At 36.1% G+C, this 20,024-nt stretch overlaps 1 protein-coding gene across 1 annotated transcript in view; it reads right to left on the reverse strand.

Moving 5' to 3' along the window:
• The window catches only part of TTBK1 (tau tubulin kinase 1), a 1,416,073-nt gene that overhangs the window by 479,928 nt on the left and 916,121 nt on the right, over positions 1-20,024 (reverse strand). Inside the window, exon 13 of the mRNA XM_044060281.1 lies at positions 7,543-8,101. Coding sequence (XP_043916216.1) covers positions 7,543-8,101 — 559 coding nt within the window. The remainder of the gene's footprint in view (positions 1-7,542; positions 8,102-20,024) is intronic.

Consider the following 20,024-nt stretch of genomic DNA (forward strand, 5'->3'; position numbering starts at 1 on the left):
TTAGCGGGCCGGAGTTCCGCTGTGGCAACCCCTAACCAGGAAAAGCCGAAAGACACAACAACAACAAAATTTAACTCAAGGGAAGGACCGTATCCAAGAGAAGAGTTAACAGAACAGATAATATTTCCATCTCTTCTACAATGATAGCACAGAAAGAATTAAACTTAACTTTTTGAAAATGGAAGTGCTTTAAGGAACGAGGAAGGAAAAGTATATTTTATATATCCAAAAAAAAAAAAATCCAATATTGGTACTTTGCAGAACAGGGAAGCAATACCACCAGAAAATTCCTGTGTGTAATAACACACCAACAAAGTGTACTGGAAAAAACTACCAATCAAAATAGGATTAAAAATAAAGTTTATTTAAAGAAAACAACTAAATGCTTAACTTAATCATCACGTTTTTTTCTGCAAAGTATCAATATTGGATTTTTTTGTTTGTTTGAATAATTGGTACAGGCCATACCTCTCAACTGAACAGATTTTCCCAGAATGTCTAGATTTCTGCCTCATATTTTCGGTCCATTTTTCATAAAACTGTGGTTTTCTGGCAAATTACTGGTAAATCATTAAAGACTGAAGTTAGAAAATAATGAGAGACATTTGAGTTTCAGACTTCATACCCTTCAGAAAACTCATGCTAATACAAAACATGTTATTCTATCAACTTTCTAAGTTTGTAAGAGCAATATTTAAACATTGTCCCTATTTTTGGGCCTTTGTCCCACTTTTAGTAATGGCTTTGTACAGATTTCTTGTTCTAAGAGGTTGAGAGGTATGGTACTGGCTTTTGGTGAGCTATATTTTATATATGCCAGCCAGGTTGTTTAAAAGAATAAAGTTCTAACTATGGCCCTGGCAATCCAATTACCTTCCCTTTGTAACATCTACTAACTCTATTATTGCACAACCATGACTAAATGTTATAGCTGACTAAGCTTAATTCATATATAACCAAAAGTGAAAAACAGTGCTTTTGATGTGATAAGCCAAGCACTTAACAATATGTACTGCTACGCTATACATGCATTCACTGCACACACACACACACACACACACACACACACACACACACACATATATATATATATATATATATATATATATATATATATGTGTGTGTGTGTGTGTATATATATATATATATATATATATATATATATATATACACACATGTATATGTATACATTAACATCAAACTCTTGTGAAATTAAATCAAAATAACTGGTGCACGTGTATTGCATACGAAAATTCCATAAAAACGAACATAGTACCCAAATGTAAAAAAATGGCACAAATGTAATGTGATACCATTTGAAAGCACAACAGAAACCATGTTTCCCTCTGCAAGAGTGGAGCTTCTTCATAATATATAATGTACCACAAACAATGAACTGAGAACCCACAATCTCAAAAGGAGTGCACAGAAGCAAAATACAAAAAAAAAAGACAAAAATAAGGACTCAAAAGACTAATATCTGATCTAAACTGGTTTCACTGCTGTATACATTTTCCTCAGTAATATAAGGAAAAAACATATCAGAAAATGAAGTATAATTTAGATCACATGACAGCATAAGAATTCTGTTTTAATGAAATTAAGGAGATATTAGATGTAAAAAGAGCCAAAAAGTTAATGCCAGACAGATGAATCCCAGCATGCAATGCCTTGGGAGGCGGAGGCTAAAGTCTGAAATCAAAGCTTGGTAAAGGTCTGGCTTGTGTCAGCAGGTACTTTCTATTTTGATTTCATAAATGGGGGGTAGGAGGTGGGGTGTAATGTCATATGGCATTTGTTTAACTGGAATATTCATTGGTTTGGGTTGTGAGATTCATACAGTAAGACTTTTTAGGAAAGCCACACAGCAGTAATCCTTTCCCCTATCTAATTATCTATGCTTTCATCATATTCCTTCCAGATTTTCAGACTTGAGGAAGGAATACACCTTTATAGAAATTAATGTGTTTTTCCAGTTTATGCCTTTCATGTGTAACATTGGGGTGGAGAAATTCTCAGGTATGACAGATACTAAAAATTTATATTTTACTCACTAAGGTGATAAGAGATAATAAAGGAATCACATTCCCTTTAGCTCACACCCATTCATTAGGAATCATTTACACTCTCAGTCAAAGTCCCTACTGCCCTCCCACCTATAGCGGCTACCAATTAACAGAAACCCTAATCCCCAACCCCACTTACCATCAGTTTGATCCTCTTCTCTTTAATCCATCTTGCTGGCTCACAAGCCTAACCTGTAATTTGTTATTCTGTGATCAATGCTCTAACGCAGTAACCAAAATTTAAATAAAACATAAAATAAAATATGTGTACCTCTCAACCTCTAACTACAGGAATTCTGGACAAAGCCAAACATAATTGGGGGACAAGACCCAAAATCAGGAAAAGATATTAAATATTGCTCTTATAAACTTAGAGAGTTGCTGGAATAGCAAGTTTTGCATTTGCATGTATTTCTTGAAGGCTATGAAGTCTTCATTTCAAAAGTTTGGCTTTATTTGGTATCTTCAATCCTCAATGATTTGCCAGAAAAAAAAAACACAGATTTTTACAGTGAATGGACCAAAAATATGAAGAATAAATCTGGACATTCTGTGAAATTCTGGACAGTTGAGAGGCACAAGCAAATGGAGCCCATAGTTAACCTGTCTACGACTGGAACCCATCCTAACTGCCCTTCGACTCACAGTAATCAGTGCTGTCCTTTCCATCTCTCACAAGTCAGTTTGCACTCCCACTAGTGTTTTAGCAATGGAACATTAAAATTTATCAAAATAGTAGTGATCTTGTCCACTCTTCAGGAACCCTATCTTGCATGTCATCAACTTGATTAGGCCACTTTTCTGTCTAGTCGCAGTTCATATGCTCTGCTCTGTCCCTTGACTGGACATACCTAGCCAAATACTCATCATCTGCTACCACTGTGTTAATGGTACATATAATAGCCCTGTTCAAGAATTGCATTTTGGGTGGCCTGTTGGCAACACCTCACTGGACATCCACCAAAAAGCTGCTCTAACTTGGACTGCTTTCCCAACCCTATTGCAGCCTCCTGGTAAACATCACTGACTCATCAGCATTACTTTTTATAACTCCCAGTTCCAAAAAAAGCAGTCTATGACTCTGTACCTTGTACAATGTTAACATTTACATTTTATTCACTACTGAAGCTGAAGCTACAGAAAACATGTATAAGCCCTTCGCACTTCAGTATCATAGATCAGGACAACAATATAATGCAAAAAACACCTTGCTAGGTACCTAATAATCTGGCTCCAACCAATCCCTTAACTATTAAACACATTCAAAATCTCAGCCCCAAATTCGACTTCCTATTCTCGGACAAAAAAAATCTCACAGTTCATTCCCCTACCAATAGGATTAGCCACTGGTAAAGGTACTCTTCTCACACAACTGGTATGTGAGCTACCTTTGTTCATCATCATCTAAAACAAAAATACAATACTGTCTAACACAAAGCACCCCTTTATTACCGACTTTCCTATGCATGAACAACACCTTCTGACACAAGCTAAGGAAAACTGGCTACCTATACAAGCCAGTGCCAGTCTATTGCATGGATCTGTATTGCTCAAACTGTGACACATCTCTGCTGGCAACAAAGCTCTTCACATCCACACCAAAGAACAACCTTAGAAACCAAACTACAATAAGACCCACAATCCATGCAATTTCTGCCAAGCTATAGAGTTCCCATAACCATTTCACTGTCCTTGCTCCCAAACTATGGAGTTTCTTCAACAAACACTTAGCGATGCCACAGAGTGCTACTAGTTTGAATTCAGGCAGTAACAAAGAAATCACTATAAATGCCAGTACACTAAGACAGGATTTACCACTTAACTACCAAAAACTTCCTTCTAAATAAGATTCCTCACGTCTATCTTCTACTTGCTCAGTTTTTCACTGGTAACCTTAATTGGAACAAACCCTCTGTAAATATGTACAAAGTCTGCCGTTGTACCTGCTCACAATCTCTCTGTCTCTAGTCACCTCTGCAAGCACAATCTGCAATATACAGTATGAACATACTCTATTTATTTGCCCCCACATTGTTCATTACCTCTTTAGTCTTAACAACCTGATAAGCTACATTATGTCACTGAACGAAAATTACCCCCCTCCTTCTTTGTTTCCTGTTGCATCTACACAATGTGATTTTATTGTTATGAATAAGCAGTCTCAGTCTTTTGTTGTTGTTGTTGTTGTTTGGTTTGCTGTTGTGTCATCCCATTGTGCTGTACTTTATAATATTGAATTGTTACAATTGTATGTGACCTGGGCTGAGCCTGGATTTGATACTGATGTTATGAGTGATCTGTCCTAGTCAACAAAATGGAAATAACCAACTAAATAAATAACTAAAATAAAACATTATTTTATCATTTTAATTAGTAGGACAATCAGACACAAGAAACTGAGCCTTACTGTATTAAAATGGTTAATCTGCATTATTTTGCTATACTGCTAAGAGCCAGAGAGATCAATGCCATGACTTTTAAAGTGTATTTTTTTTAACAAATTTAACTTGATTTGTGGTAACATTAGTGAATCACTATGATTCAAGCATTCCCTGTGTGGATATGACTCAGTAGTGTAATGAAACAAAGTGATTTTTATCAAGGTCATATACTATGTAAGTAAGGTCTTATGATTATTATATATACTATACGTAGACTACGATTACTGATTTTGAATGAAACCACATGCCATCAGAAATTAGTACATTTTTATAGATTATTCACAAAAGTAATAGGAGAAGAAAAAAACACAAACCTTCTACTATGAAAATCTGTAAAGTTTACTGATTTCACTATAGAGGTCTAGGGTGTAGAACTGGCACAAGAATTGTGGTTCCAACAGGATGGAAAATGTTGGATGAATAAATAATGTATACATTCTATCTGGTATAAAATTGTGAAATGAAGTAAAATATATAAATATATTCATAATCATCACATCAGTAGCCTTCAAGGTGAAACAATGAGATAAAATATCATGCATCAAAATGGAAAATGTTTCTTAAAGGTTTACTTCCCAAAAATCTGCTGCATCGGTGTGCCTAACATTTCTAATGTGCTGAGTAAGTAGAAAGAAAGTCCTGATGTTGGTGTAGTTTATGATGTCTGATACATGTAATATTGGTACTTATGTATTATCGTAACCAGATTTTCAAGGTTGCCATTCACGCACACCTGCAGAGATAGGACAGCATGAAGCTTGTGAAAGTGTCATGGGAAATGTTTAGTACTGGCCAGAAACTTCCCACTGTGTTTTGAAGTAAGCAGTATGTCACATCACATGGGGATGAGGCAACAGGAGGGATAATGGTGGAATTTCCTACTCCTCCATGGTATGTTTTGTGAACTGCACATTCGCAGCATGCTGTATAATGCCTGCATTCAACTTTAATGGTCATCACTCCGCACACACCACAGGGGGTTGTAAGGGTACAATCAGGGTCTCACTGCTGTTTAAAGTTAGAAAAGCATTTACTGTTATGTGAACAAAAAGCAGGGATTGCTGTCTGTAGACATCTGCAAGCACAGGTACATTTTAAAGTAACTGCTTAAAGCACATTTGTGAATATGTCAGTCTGCATTCCTGGTTATGGGGTGGACATGTACTGTTGATATTATGTCGGGAATAGGTTTTACACTGGCTAATAATAGAGGTATTCTGACTGTCTTCTACCATAGCTTGCTTGTGCTTGCTCTGCTTCAGAAAATGTCGGTGGTAATCCTATTATTATTTAACTCTTCCGACGTCCATTGCAAAGAAAACATAATGAAGGGGCCAAAAACATTAACAGTATTTTCCATAAATCATTGATAACTGCAGTCAGTACAGCGCAACAGATCAAGTTGTTCCACAGGAACATTACGAATAACAGCAGGTCCTACATCTGGTTGCGATAATACGCAAGTACCATAATATCTTTAAAGAACTTTTAACAACATGTATGGAAAAATACAACAGAAAATTTAAAAGTAATGGAAGTAAACTGACAAGAAAGAAGACAAAAGCACTGATGAAACAGTGGAATGTCTTAAGAGTCATACTGTATTCCTCATTTGCATATGAAATCCTCTACAAGAGGGGTCAAAAACAATCTCTTGAGGTCTGCAAGTGATACATAGTTAGCAAATTAGCTGAACCTGGGATGTTTGTGGTGTCATTGTGAGGTACATGCAGGAAATGTGGTTTTAAACAAAGAAATTAAGTATCATCTGAAATCCTGAAATCCTGAAAGATGTAGGCATTATGCCTACTAGTACAGATCCAGGCTACTTGTACACCTCTTTGGACTGGCAAGGAACACCACTACTAAAGAGAGAATAGGAATTCTGAGGTAATCATGAAGCTGTAAATTGATATGTGAAGTGTGATGTTTTCTCAAAGAAAGGAGATTAAATACAGTGATAAGCAGAACATGATGTCAAGAGCAAATCATATAAACAATTCACACAGCTCCCATAACAGCAGCATGGATAATATACCGATAGGAATGGGAATATGCAGTAGCAGACGACCAACTTTATGGCAGATAAGAATGCTAGGAACAACAATGGAACTAACGATCATAAAATAGTAGCAAAATGGAATACAGAGTCTCACTACATTTAAATCTTGGAAGTGATGACAGGCAGCAGACAGCAATGATACACAAAGAACTTATTCATACTGATGGGAAGGAATTTGGCAAAATGTTCCAGTGACCAGAATAGCCAGGGAAGCTCTGGTAGCTGGCAGGATTTAGGGATTCAGACCAGGTGCAGGCAACATCCTTAGGAAGAAGAGAAATGAGTTTTTTACATTGCAAAGACAAGGTGCAGTGCTGCTCTGGGAAGTCTGGGTTTCTGTCCAACCTTAGATGTAGTTTGGCACTGCTGTGCAACTGGACTGCATGAGAAGATGGGAACTAATTTTTGGCTACAATTCCACTTCACTGTACTATACAAAGGAAGCTGCCAGATAGTGTACTAGTTCTGTGGTGTGTAACTCTTTCCCCAAATCTGTAATCATACACTTTTGAGACTGAAAAGAGTTTCAGTCTGAATGCCCTGGCATCTATTTAGAAGGGCCATAAAAGCTGATAGTTGGCTGTAAGGCTGTTGGAAATTAAATCCCAATTTACAGATATACTTAACTAAAAAAAATCAGTGATTTCTTGAATCAATCTATATATGTATGTATACACGTGTGTGTGTGTGTGTGTGTGTGTGTGTGTATATATATATATATATATATATATATATATATATATATATATATATATATATATATATATATATATATATATATATATATATATATACATATAGTGGTAAGGTAAAGTGACACAACTGGTGCAGTTGTCAACTTTTGGAAGAGAAAGCTTCCTGTTTTTTCCACGATTAAGATTTTGCCTACATTTCTATATAACCCATTCCAAGTTTCAAGAAAACACTGCAAGATGCTCAGATACATATAGCTGACTAATAATTTTAGCCTTACCTGTCTTTGGGGACCTGTAGGATCTGATTCTCGCCTCCGCTGCCGTGTAATTGGTGCCGAGTGTGAGGGTGACTGTGTGGGACTTCCTGGTTGAAGTTCATGTTTACTTTCAGATGAAGATAAACACTGTCCCCTGCTTCGACGAGATGTGTCCTCCTCTATAACAACTTGCATTACCCTGGTTCTCCCTTCATATGTTTTTGGCCTCACTGCAGCTTCAGCCATCGCTCGCCTCCTTTCTTCGGTTTCTTCAATGGGACGCAGTTCCTCTGGCTCCTCATCAGTGGTTCCTGAGGTACTGGGTTCTGCACCAGGATGAAAGTCCTTGAGTTCTGTTTCTTTATCAATAATAACCCATTCTTTGCTATCAAAATCTTCTTCTTCAGCTAGAGGCACAGATTTAAAAGCATTGCTGAGTGCTTCTTGCTCCACAGAGGCAGAAACCTCCATCCTGCCACTTGCCTGGCGATCACACTGAGCTGTATCAACAGAGAGCATCTGGGCTGGCTGAGAGGAGTAAAGAAGTCTTGATGGAGAGCCAAGCAGATCCACCCGAGATCTAAAGGAAAAAAGAAGTGTGATGAATGACGTTCTTAGTTATTCTTTTACAGGGCAGTCAGAAAGACAAAATGGCGAGCTTACTTGCATTTTCATTTAAAAGATAGCTACAGATCTTATCAAATTTCTGAATTAGTCATCTTTAGAGTTTATTCACTGAGATTCTTCTCATATATTGTACTTAAATTAATGAATCCTTCAAAACTCCTGTATACAGTAATGAATTCTTCATTATGCCATATGCATACATAATTGAATTCCTCATAACTTCTGCTTATGTTAAAGAATATCTCATACTTCCTGCATACATTATTGAATCCCTTATACCTCTTGCATACATTAATGAATCCCTTATATTTCCTGCATACATTAATAATCTCTCATACCTTCTGCATACATTAATGACTCTCCTGTACCTCCTGAATACATTATTGAATCTCTCAGCTATCAGTAGGAAGGAGTTGATCACTTCTCCCTTAGGCCCACTACTCCAGCTTACCTAAGCTTAACCTTATGGCTTTGATTCTGAAGTGCTTACCTCTTCAGGCTGAAAGCTGGTTATATTTTTTTCATTTTAAATACCTATTTTTCTTTGAGATATTTCCCTCCTCTGTCTCAGTAGTTTGCATCCGATATATGTACATTTTTAATGACCTTTGATCATCTGTCATCATTCTTTCTTTCACTGATGTACACATATACCTCATTATGCATCCATTCAAATGGCTCCTGATGCAAGCACAGCATCACTTTAGTTGCCATCAACGGTTGTATTATTCCAGAGATACTGTAGTTTGACTTGGATTATTCTACAGTAGGTGCAGTACCAACCAGCACTAAATAATGTCAACATCATTTTCCACTTTCTTCTAGTTAGACCTTTTATATGCAGAATGGTATCATACTAGCCTTCCCAAATGCTTTACACAATATGTGTCAATGTTTTGGACCATTCCATATGAGCATCCCAATGTATTTTTCTTGCTCAATACTTTATTGCATCACTCTCCTGTACACAGACACATACACACACGCACACACACACACACAAACACACACACACACACACACACACACATATATAAATATATATATTTATATATGTGTGTGTGTGTGTGTGTGTTTAAGCAACAAGATCTCTCCATTTCCCTGCCTTTACCCTCACCATGTTAAGCGTTTCTTATTTTCAATCTCCTCATCTAATATAATATTGGCAGTTTTCAGATTTTAGCAGTATTTAACTATATCTGAGTTATTATTTTAAATTTTCAGTATTTGCTTCTTCAGCCAGTAACTGTTGCACTTGGGACTTTGCAATATGTATGCAATTCCATTCAAATGACTTGCTTTGTTAAACTCTCTCAGACAAGTCTGTAAAATATTCTTCTTACCACCTCTGAACCAAAATCAAGACACCTTACTGTCTTATATGAGGAAATACAAACAAAGGTAACTTACCCTCCCTAATACGTATGACTCTTAAACACTGTGACATTGTTGGTACACACCTCTGTGCCATTCCCCATGTGACCATCCATTTCCATTTATATGGTGCCCATAAAAATACTAAAATTCCAACTTATTTCTTACTTATGGAATTTAAAAAGGAGTGTCTGTATTACTGCAGCTCTAGGTTTTATAAATCTAAGTAAGCATCTCAGTGCCCTTAATGCTTTTGTGCTTATGTGTGAAAAACATTTTGTCCCTGTTCACGTATTGTTTATTCTGACATATGGTTTTGATACTGAAGTGCTCACCTCTTCATGCTGAAATCTGGTAATACTTTGAACAATCATTAAACTTTCAAACCTCTTTAATCTGCTTTGTTGCTGATGGATTTGATTCTGTGGTGGACAATACAAGGAACTGAAGGGCAGAACCTATGAGGAATGGAGGCCATATCATCAAAAATGGAGGAAACTGCTGGGTGTTTATTAAAATGTTAATTATATTTTTTTTTTGTTCTGCCTTCAAGATATTTTATGCTTTTTAGAAATAGAGACTACTAGATCTATTCTCCCTGATCTAATCTTAACACATTAGAAATACAGCTGCAGATGAGCTAAATGTTTATAACCTAAGGGAGAATAATATACACAACTAAAACATTAGTGACTATTGAATTCAAACTTACACTCCTGCTGTCACAATGCATGGAACACAGAATGAGCTAACGTGTACAACTTGATATCCAGCAGCTGTGTAACAGAACTATAACTATAACAAGATCTAGTTGAAATAGTTCAACAGGCGGGGTCTTTCTGTAGCCTATAACTTGATCCCCTCTTTAAACCCAGAATCAACAAAGAATTGCATTTTTTCTCAGACTGTTGATTTGTTTTCAGACTATCCATTTTAGTAATGTCCACTAATGTGGATTCATTGGGACTTACCTGGTGTTTCGTACCTGAAATTTAAGCAGTAGAATTTTTATTTTTTTTATTAAGAAGGGTTTTCATTTTTAATATTTATGGATTGAGGGGAATTGATAAAACAAAGAACAAGTATGAGGAGAACCATCTAAAATAAGCTAAAATATAATTTATTTCCGTAAGTGTTTAGACTGAGGTGTTTTTTAAAGAGATATACATGCTAAACTGTTTAAGTCAATATAGTTTTGCAGACAAAATTACATGTAATAAAAGTTTCTGTGGAAAGAATTAGCCTTCAAAAAGTACATATGTCATTTTCTTAGAAAGAGCTGCTGTAATATTAAAGAACATTACACAAATTGAAATGAGTGTTGCCAGGTAATAGCTTTTATTAAAGCACCACAGGTGAACAGCTATTGACCAAATGTACCCATTCTGTGAAAAAACTGACAAGACAAGGCAAACCCCAATTAAAAGAAAAAAATGTATCTGTCAGCTTTTGAAGGCAGCAAGATAAAAAAGCCTGAAAGAAGCCAAGATAAAACATTCAGTATTGTGGAAGGAAATGACTGAGTTTGTGGTGCAATTCAAATGACAGTTTTATTAAAATCCATACACTACTAAGAGGGACACCATATGCTTTAGGGCTGGGCTGTTGGCTTTAGTTTCTGCCTTTTGTGAATATGCAACTGCTGGAAACCTCAATAAAATGGAAAATGGTACATATACGCATTTTTTTGTCTGGGAAAAATACTGGTAAATCCCTTTTTTGTCTGTCATAGAATTGAAAAACCATGTCATTTTCACATCATTTGGCAATGAAGGCCAGAGAACCAGTTCTCTACAAGATGTGCTTCTGCTCATATTTATTATTTATAATATTTCCAGCTTGCATTATTGAGTGAGCTCTGCCTAGAATCTGTTTTAACTTTTAATATATATTGATACAGATGACATTTTTAATAAAAATCATCATAATGACTGGAAATTACATTTAAAATCACAGGTATACTTCCTAGATTTCATCTTATGAAAATGAAATTTCATGTTTTTTTTTTGGAAAACTGAAAATCAGTGTCCCTGGGCATACGGCAGTACATCTTCATTTGGTAGAAGATCCACAGGTTTTGTTTCTTCATCTTTGCTTGTATATTTGTTTCACACATTACTGCTATTTTTATAACATCAGTTTTGATGTATCCCAGTTCTTAGACCTTAAAATTACTTGCATGTTTGCTAATGATTTTCTGAAGTACAATATTGTTTACTAATAGTTTGTTCCTTTGGAGTCCATAAACTGCTTTCTTGATAAATGTAACTCTGGAATTAAGGTGAATGTAAACTACACTAGTTGGTGAGAACTTTTTTTCAAATATCTGCTGACATCCACACTTGAGTGACTCTCCTACCCTTTCTGAAAATATCAAGTTGCAGACTGCCTTATGCATATTTTAATGCAAATCATATTATATTAGATGCCCTCAGTTGTGGAAACAGCAAAGGTAATTTACTTATTATGAAGTCATCAATGTAGTCCATCATACCTCATTTTATGCATTAAATTTTTAGTTTTGCAAGAGTGGTGATTGTATGTATAATGAAAAATGTTATGTGATTATGCAAGTGTGTAAGAGCTGTGGAAAGACAAAACACTTTGATAAAGTTTGCAAAGTGAAAGAAACAGATTTCAGTCAAATGGAAAAGTCATGAAAACACAGTGCACTTTTTAGGCAATTTGCATAAATACCATCCATGAGAAAAGTACAATAAATATACATCAGAGTCACTTGGAAATATGGAAAGCAAATGCAAAATAATTGGCATAAGGTGTATAGAGTAGATATGGCAGCAGACGTAAGGTAATGCCTATGCAAAATATTTAAAACAAACTAAAAGTATACTGAAGCCACTGATTGCTCATTTTTTAATCAATATGCCAAACTGCTGCATCAGAAAATGCTTTCATTTAAATATAAGAATAAATATAAGGCTTCCTCTTCCAAGACAAGTACAACAAATACATAGTTTGCATTCAACCCCAGATATTATTAAAGTACTTAAACATAAATACACTTAGAAAGGCATTTTTTCTGTTTGGTCTCTGCTAAATCTCCAAATGGCCACAAAATTTGTGAATGAACAAGGCAAAAACTTGGAGAAATATTGCAAAAAGAGACCTTTACAAGAATGTACTTAACACACAACTGTGATAAGAGTCTATGCAAACATCACCAAAGAAAAAACCTGCACAGAAAGAACCAACAGGTTAATCTGTAACCATAGACAGTATAAATATTATTCCCCATGATAATCAGCATAAGGTAAATGACTGTAGTGTTAACTGAAAGAAATTAAAACAGTGCTATCAGAAAATGAGACTCGTCTAACTGGTGTTCACAGTTAATGATCTTAATTTGATGCTAAAATAATCAGAAATACAGCAGGAATTCCTGATGCAATATAATATAAATAAACAGAAGACCAGAAAACAGATATTAAAGAAATGATATTTTCTATTTGTGGTTCCCAGAAAGGTAGTGAAAGCTAGATTATTTTTGTAAGACATGGATACTGACATTTTTGAAATGTGCCAGCAAATATATATATGCACATATGTTCATTACAAGACCACATCAGTTCCTTGCTTCTAAATTGGGATGGGGATGAAACTTAAACCACACAAGTGTCAAGCTCCACTCCTTTACTGAAAAGGTAGTAGTACTGAGAAATGTACTGGCAACCCCTGGGTAGCAATTTATGGGGGAAATCAGATTAAATGAAAACATGTTAAAATTGGTAATTAAATGTTTGGTATTCCATTATTTCTATATAGAGATAAAACAAACTTAAGACTCTACAATTTTCCCAAACAACCTGAAAATAACACTGCAAGGTGCTACCAAAATATTTGTACAGCCACAAGCATTAACATAATTTCTACTAGGAAAGAGCCTTTTGTAACAGGGAGAGAAAATTAAGTGTAATAATCATAAGGATAAATGTCAGGGGAAAGAGGCAACTCAGAATTAATCCAATATCTAAGAAAGTCACAGCTGTTGATTTGGTATATGCAGCATCAATCATATGGAATATATATATATATATATATATATACATATACATATATATATATATATATATACATATACATATATATATATATATATATATATATACATATATATATACATATATATATATACATATATATATATATATATATATACATATATATATATATATATATATATATATATATATATATATATGCACTATAACTAGAGACACACACACACATGCCCACACACATGCGCATATGTGTTGGACTGCAAGATCATTTGTTTGAATGTCCAATTTATCGAGCATTCATTTTCTTGGATGTATGCTTTATTGTAACAGCTAAGTGGGTTTGGTGTGTGTGTATGTGTGTGTGCGTGTGTGTGTGTGTGCGTGTGAATGTTTGTAGGTTAGGATTTTAGTAAAGGACAGGAAAGAGGATACATTTAATGCTTGTGTGAGTATTTGCAGGTTATTTTATGCATGTGTTGCTGTGTGTGTGTGTGTGTGTGTGTGTGTGTGCTTGTCTTGTTTAGTGATAGTGCTACTGATTTTTTTTTCTTAAGTTAATGTTATGGGCAGATTTAGGATAAAGGTTAGCACATATTACAAAGGGAATACAGAGGAGAGAAGCCACAGTTATACTTCAGAGCTGAAGTGACAGGCTAAAGAAACATTGGCTGGCAAAGGGTCACACTTTAACAAATTTGTAATTTAAAGCAGCCATTTGGGATTTTGTGGTACAATGTTATTATACAGTTAAATTATTTTACAGACAATACAGGATGGGTGAAAGTTATGCCCAGAAAGTACAAATGGTAAGCTATTCCAAGCTGCTAGGGAGAATATGCTGTTGAGAGGAATCTGGTTGCAGAATTGCTGAATATTCAATTCAGTAATCTAAAAGTATTTACACAAATGAACATAATCATGTTGTTATTGACTGACACCTTTATAGGTTCATAGGTTCATAGGTAGGTACTAGGCTATCGGCCCTAGGGCCCATGCAAGCCTAGCCAAAAATGTACCCTGGCTTTTGCCACCCAAGAAAATGATTTTCCTGTGCCCCTGTCGAGCAGAGCCACAGAAGTGATCCCCGGGGTGAATTTCCCATTTCCCATCCAATCATCAAGATTTTTCTTGAAGAGTGCTAATGAGGAGCTCTGTTTGACATAGATAGGTAGTCTGTTCCAGAGTATGGGAAGTCTTTGGGACAGGAATCTATCCCTCCAGCATGTTCTGTTTATTGTATTGACAAGGTTAAGGTCCCTAGAGTGTGTAGCTAGGAGGGATTGGGATTTCTTTAAGTGGAGTATGTCCAACTCTGGGTTTGACATAGCTTTGTATGTTAGGCAGAGATCGCCCCTGAGTAGGCGATATGCGATGGAGTAAAGCTGTAGTTTTTTGAGACGGTCTGCATAGGGCATCTGTTTGAGGCCAGTAATCCTCTTTGTGAGGTATTTCTGTGGTATTTCCAGTTGTTGCAGATGTCTTGTGAGGTACATATCAAAAGGGGCGTTGTACTCTATAATGGGTCTAATGAGTGTTGAGTAGAGGGGAACAATGACCTCATTTTTTCTGGATGAGAATCCATTTGTGAAGAGATGAGCCACGTAGAAGGATTTCCTGACCACTGTGGCAATGTGATTATCAAAGGAGAGACTACTGTCCACCTGTGTCCCAAGGTCTCTTATCACATTTTTGGCATTAAGTAGACTACAGCTATGTGGTATTTCATGGGTACAGAGTTTTTACCAAAGGGGATGACAATACACTTTTTGGCATTGAGCTTCAGGCCATGGCTTTGACACCAGGTATCTGTCTCAGTGAGGCCCTTTTGTAGTTTGTCCACATCGTTAGGAGTTTCGATTATGGCTCCTAGTTTGCAGTCATCTGCAAACTTTGTTAATAAAGACCTTCTGTGTTGGCCTGCACTTCAGAGAAGTAGATACCAAACAGGAGAGGACCCAGGACTGAACCCTGTGGTACTCCACTTGTCACTGGTCTGATGTCAGACCTTTAGGTATGGTAATAGAATAAACACTGAAAGTAAATATCAGGATTTGGAAGGAAAGGATATATTTACATTAAGCTTAAGAGTGAAAAGCAGATGAGCTAGAAAAAAAATCCCTCCACTCCTGGTTCAAGCAGAACTCTCACCATTCACCTTAACATACACATATAAGGATGGATATGGGCAATTATATATTTGAATAATGTAATTAGATACTGCCAAGAAAAGTGGTGCTATTACTGTTGTTGCTGATAGGGGGTGGTGTAATATGATGTTTAGTTAACACCACAGGTGATTCTTTAACCAGCAAAATAAGATCTTAATAGATTTGATGATAGGGATCCCACCTCTTCAGGAATCAATAAATTCAATCAATATAACCAATCAATAAACAAGATGAGTTGAGGATGGATTTGCTAATTGCTAATCTCTTAGTTGAGATAGCAGGGATTCTGATTAGCAGAGATTTATCAACTATTCTATACAAGCAGTAAATATTAATGTTTTCTTTTGTTAATCTTCAATGTTTAAGCAGTAAAGACTGATCTTAACTCATTTTTGTATTTAGGAATTTATTAGCTTTACCTTACAAACTCACTTTGGGAGCGAATACAGGCGCATGGGACCAAACCTCTCAGAGTAAGAAATCTGGACAAAGCCAAAAATAATGGAGGGGACAGAGGCCTAATATAGGAACAGATTTTAAATATTGCTCCTATAAAGTTAGATAGTTGCTAGAATAACAGGTTTTGCATTATGCATTTTCTGAAGGATATGAAGTCTGAATCTCAAATGGCTGTCATTATTTATTATTATTTGGTGACTTCAATCTTCACTGATTTGCCACAAAAATGCAAATTTTATGTGAAACAGAACACAAATATAAGGCAAAAATTTGGACAGTTGATAGGTATTTGTGGGACTGGTACAGCTATACTGCACCTGCATTTGGTTGAACATATTACATGTATTTATTTATTTGAATTTGTTAACTGAGGTATAGCACTGATCAAAACTGATCGGTTTCAGTCTTAGCCTGGGATACATGCCACAATAACAGTTTACATTTAGCACAAGCGTAACAGTTCAGTTACAACGTTATGAAGAACAATGAATGACAAGTCCAATGGAATGGCAATTAAAAAAACATAATGTAAACAAGATATACTTTATATACAAATGAAATAACATACAGTTGACATGCAGGTGTAGTGGAGCTCACAATTATGCAAAAATGACCCACACAGAATTCTAACTTTTTTCAAATTTGGACACAGGAGTGTAGAGTTTTATTCACAGTCATAAAGGAAGAAGAGAAGAGGACAACTATTCTCACTTGGAATGGCAATTATAACCTACAACCTTAATTACATTTCCTGGCCAAGAAGGAATCTTAGTAAGATTATCAGGGAGTTTATGTTCTAAGACAGTTACACTACGTTTTATCTATTTCTATCCAGAGATGAGGACAAGGGATGGTAGGAGATAATATAGGCAGTACGAGATAAGGTCATAAACACATGCACCCATACAGATACTTATGTTATCCTGCTTATGTTAAAATGGTCTTTATAAAAAAAAAAAAAGAGAGAGAGATTTGGAATCTTTTACTTGTTAAAAAGAAGGATAAAAAAGTTCCTGTATGTACATCATACAGTCTAGTAACCAGTATGTGCTGCACAGTATGAAACAATGAAGCTGGAAGCATGCAATCCTGTGCTCCACCTCAGTATTGTGCCTTAACATACAAATGTTACAAGGACAAGTAGAGGCCCCAAGCTCCAGTCATGGTCATCAGAACCAGAAATAGACAACATCATTAACTCCATGAATAGTACTGGTATATCATGCATTTTTTTTTTGCATGTGTATTTTAACCACTTTTTTATTTCCACTAAAGCTGTGCTTAAAGTATTAGCACGGTTTCTCATCAATTGCTGTTATGAGTTGTTTAAGCAATAATTCATGACTGTGTGTGGGTATATAAGGCTTTACCCACAGCTGGCATGGTTTGATCATATAGGCAAAGCCCGAGTGATTAAACAAAGTCAACCATGGGTAAATCCTGATATACCCAAGTGCAATCATGAATTATTGCTATTATACAGTGACATTATCTAAGAAAGAAATTACCTTTCTTAAATAATGTCTTTGTACAAGGGTCCTGTAGTGTTCCTCCGTGTTTTCCTTATTTGCTGATGTACTGCACATGGGTATGGGACTTGTGCTCCCACTCTTGCACAGTGCATCAGTACAGGGCAGGAAAAGTAACAGAGAAAAGAGAATTACCACTGCTGTTGTTTTGTGTAGTTGACATACTGTTAATGCAAGAAATCTGGACAAAGTCCAATGTAATGGAGAGATAAAGGTCCAAAACTAGGAAGAAAATTGAAATATTATTCTTACAAACTTAGAAATTTCCTGGAATAAAAATGTTTGTGTTAGTGTCCTTTTTTGAAAGGATATGAAGCCCAAACCTGACATTTATTTATTTATTTAACATTCATTTACCAGAAAAGTCAGACTGGGACAGAAGCCATTTTCAATGGAGGTCAGGGAAGAAATACTCCAGATACATGTCTTTGGAATGTGGGAAGAAACTGGAGCAGCCGGAGGCATGGAGACTCTGTACAGAAGGCACCTCGCCCAAGAACTCTACCGGAGAACCTCTTGCTGTGAGGAGACAATGCTAACTGCTGCACCACTGCACCACCCAAAGACTGTTATTATTTAATGACTTCAATCCCCAGTGGCTTGCCAGAAGGCTACAATTTTTTATGAGGAACAGATCAACATTATGAAGTAAGAATGTGGACATTTGAGAGGTACGACTGCAAAGATTTTGTAAGGGACAGTGCAGTAACACAAGGAAAATCAGGTAAGATACTAATTCTTGTTTTTGCAGAACATACCGGATTTTTTTCATTTACCAAGAGAAAAGCTTGGCCACTCAGTGGTACTTCAGCATACAGACTTTCATCTATTGGCATATGCTCAATTTACAATGGACACACTGGCTGGGCTGTCCAATCGGCATGCTAGTTTTTGAATGATAATGAGACATTATTGTATAATTATGCAGCGTTCTCATGTTCATGGTTTAATCTAATCTTTGCACACAATATTGTATCAAATTAGTATTTACAGTGTATACATAATGTAAACTATGCCACAGTTCACACTGCTGTAAATTATACAGCTTGCTATTTCATAATGTTTTTGAGTGGTTTTTGATGTGCATTGACTTTAAATCATTTTAATGTTTCTAGAGTTTTATTTCCTGAAAGTCCATCAAGAATGAGTTGTTAGGTGAATATCCCTGGTCGACAAAATGAAAATAGATAGATATGTGGATAGATAGAGAGACAGAGATGCAGATAGATCTTTTTACTACAGATGTTTCATTCTCAATTATCTGACATGTTCTTAAGCTGAAAAAGGATAGTCAGGTTATTATCATGATAAACGTGAGTGGAACTGAAGTTGTTTTAGCTTGTGTTGGGTCAAAAAATAACAATAAACTAATTGGGGCTCTTTATGAGGGAACCTGAAAAGGATGGATCCACCCTAGATTGGTGGTCTGCATTCTTTGGAGAAGCTGCACAATGGGGCCATTGTCTTTCCATGCCTAGAACTCAATATCCTTGAATTCAGTTGAAGGAAGGACCCACTATTTTGTGATTCTCTATCAAACGTATTTATTGAACCTTTGCTTTAAAGAATGCCAAAGGTTACCATGACCAGCTTTATTCCCCTAATCTTGCCAAAAGCTGCATCCTAGTCTGTTCCAGATACCAAACATTTGCATTCTCTATTGTGCACTTTCTCTTCTCTCCTTTAGAGGGAGGCAGAGAAGCAAAGAACCATAAACAGCAAATGTTCACATGCAGGGTCATGTGCTTGGACAGACAGCATGAAGGGCATCTGCACTGGAGGAAAAGCTGTGAAGTAGATCTACGTTAGATGGGTGAAGAGAGGAAATGAAGGTGCTGGGCGCAAATAAGAACAAATGCCATTTGATATCTGACCTGATAACACATGGTTTTGTGCATCTAATCAATAAGCATTCAGGAAGCTAGTGACACATTATCAAAATCTGCTGGTTTTGTGACTAAATGTTGAGACATTTGCTCAACAGGTGAGACAAAGCACTTGGTGAAGACTCCATGGATATCATTCATGAAGGGCAAGTAGCAATGAGCTTCTGATTATGCAGGCGTAGCCTAAGAAGAGAATTCCCTTGGAGCAAACTTACAGCACATTTCTTCACCAGAAGAACTGAGTGCTGACAGTAAAAATATTAAAGAAAGCTTCCTGACTGACACAAGGTATGGAGGAAGTTTTACATGTCATGTGCATACACTCCAAGAATGGGAGCATTGAATAACCAGCTCATAAAGTCGAACAGAAGTTTGGTTACATAATGTTAGCTGACACAGGGGCAAGTGACACTGTAGCCTGAGCATACTTAGAGGAACTAG

The sequence above is a fragment of the Protopterus annectens genome, chromosome 1.part0, assembly GCF_019279795.1.
Source record: "Protopterus annectens isolate FY-2018-M chromosome 1.part0, PAN1.0, whole genome shotgun sequence".
NCBI lineage: Eukaryota > Metazoa > Chordata > Ceratodontiformes > Protopteridae > Protopterus > Protopterus annectens.